The 2,352-nt window shown below is 34.6% G+C and overlaps 1 protein-coding gene across 1 annotated transcript in view; it reads left to right on the top strand.

The window, feature by feature from the left end:
- SLC6A20 (solute carrier family 6 member 20) overlaps positions 1-2,352 on the top strand; it is a 92,436-nt gene that overhangs the window by 1,590 nt on the left and 88,494 nt on the right. The window contains exon 3 of the mRNA XM_067754105.1: positions 1,121-1,158. Coding sequence (XP_067610206.1) covers positions 1,121-1,158 — 38 coding nt within the window. The remainder of the gene's footprint in view (positions 1-1,120; positions 1,159-2,352) is intronic.

The raw sequence follows: 2,352 nt of genomic DNA, 5'->3' as shown, positions 1-2,352 counted from the left end.
TCTAATTTGTTTTCTATATGTGATCATCAAAAAACTATGAATTTATTGAAAATGTGAATACCATCTATTATAGGCATCATTTTTACCAATTATAATGAAAATTAACAGTGAACATGAGGTTTCGGTTAACTCCTTTGGTCTCTCTAGCTAAATGCTGAGGAGGGTCAGACATTTTTTGCAGCATAACTTATGAGTCCGTATTACTAATGGAGAAGGCAGAGCCATCCTGTACTTATACAGTTGAGAAAGTATCTGGATTCAGAATAAATGTAATCTTTATACTTCAGTTTCCAGAATATTCTTTTAAGTTATATTAAATGAGAACACTTTTTTTTTTATATATAAATTTATTTATGGCTGCATTGGGTTTTTGTTGCGGTGAGTGGGCTTCTCATTGTGGTGGCTTCTCTTGTTGTGGAGCACGGGCTCTAGGCACGCGGGCTTCAGTAGTTGTGGCTCACGGGCTCTAGAGCACAGGCTCAGTAGTTGTGGAGCACGGGCTTAGTTGCTCCATGGCATGTGGGATCTTCCCGGACCAGGGATCGAACCCGTGTTCAATCCTGCAGTGATTAAGAATCCTCCTGCATTGGCAGGAGGATTCTTAACCACTGCGCCACCAGGGAAGACCCAAGAACAATTTTTAAAAGACCTCTATTTAACATAAAATCAGTTACCAGACCTCAGATTCAACTTTTGATTATAGTTTATTTATTTATGTGCATCTACAGTAACTGCATTTTCAAGAGGTTTTGATTACATTTCCATTAGTCCTGCTTTTTCTTGTATGATTTTGGATAAATCATTAGAAGTTAGGTATCATATCTGCACTTGTGTAATGCAACAATATACTCTAAGGATAAACAAAATAAAGTCCATAAAGCAATAATGCCTCAGAAGGAAAGTACTTACTTTTATTACATTATTTAGAAAGTAATTATTCCCACTTCCAAAAGCAGAGTGTCACACCCTAAATGAATGCCGTCTGCTAAGAAATGTCATCCCACTTCCACAAATGAAGGTTTTATTTACCAAGAAGAGTTTACTGATCCAAGGATAAGGCTTCTTGATATCTTTGTTCAAGCTCTTAATACTAGCCTTGAATTTGTTGTTTTTCTTGTAGGTTTTATATTAAAGTACTGAAGGAACAAATGATGAAGGGTAAGATAATTTCCCCCCAAAAGGACACAGAAGGCAGTCTTAAAAAGGTGAATGAATGAGAGAAGGGAGGGGAAAAGATCCACTAACAAGCCAGCCCTTACTGCATAGTTGTTTCTCACCCATCCTTCACTATTCAGGTCACTCATTGGGTTCTGTGTCCTTTTAGAGCTTTCACTGAGGGTTCCAGTCTTACCCCATATTTCTTTAGGCAAAAATTTATTCTGTCTCTGAAAACTATTCCATTTTTTATAGACCAGAATATTCTGTGTAATTCAGAAATCAGACCTCTTTAAATGGCTTGTGTATCTTTCAAAAACCATTTGTTTTCTCTCTACATGTTTCTTAGTTTGATGTCCATAGGGAAGGAAGTTACGTTGAGAAACCTATGTTGCTAGGTAGAATTTCAACTTGGTTTTCTTTTTTTTTCGGTAGCAACTTTTAAATATTCTATATATGCAGTTCAGTAATTCAAAAGTATTTATGAAACCTTAAAACCTAACTAGGCCCTGCATTAAGATAAACAAACATGATATTCTTTGACATAAATTAACGTGATGATTCTTCCACATATAAATACTTTCTGTGCCTGTTTTTGTCACTCTGTGTGTGTGTGTGTGTGTGTGTGTGTGTGTGTGTGAACTCATGTGCCTAGCAAAATGCAATATTAAATTTTTATTTATTGAATGTTTCCTAGTCTTAAGATTTATCTCATTTAACCAAGAAAGAAAGCCTTTTTAGTTGCTGTATTTTGGGTGTGTAAGAAAGTTGCCTCAAGCCCTGATTGAACTTTCAGTGTGCTAAGCTGTATAGACTGTGCACTGTGGCTGTTATAATGCAGCTTTAGTTTAGCTTAAATATTCAAGGCTCCTGCTAAATTATGACTCAGACCCTTTATTGACAAAAGTAAACTGTAAAGGGTTTTTGTTATTAATTTCTTCTGTTCAATATTTAAGTGTTCATTTTTTCTCATTATGTATTACATTTGAGTCATATTAGTGTTTAATGATCATTTGTTTATATTTTATATAACTCATACGGAAAATATTGCTCTACATTGAATTTGTTATCCTATTTTATAAAACCTTTGCTATTTGTTTCCATTCTGATGAGTTGAAAAGGGTTAATAGAGATGTTTACATCTTTATTTTTTTATTGAAGTATAGTTGATTTACAGTGTTATGCTAATTTCTGCTA

This window comes from Pseudorca crassidens, chromosome 10, assembly GCF_039906515.1.
Source record: "Pseudorca crassidens isolate mPseCra1 chromosome 10, mPseCra1.hap1, whole genome shotgun sequence".
NCBI classification, from domain to species: Eukaryota; Metazoa; Chordata; class Mammalia; order Artiodactyla; family Delphinidae; genus Pseudorca; species Pseudorca crassidens.
This window is presented reverse-complemented; position numbering and strand designations above follow the sequence as displayed.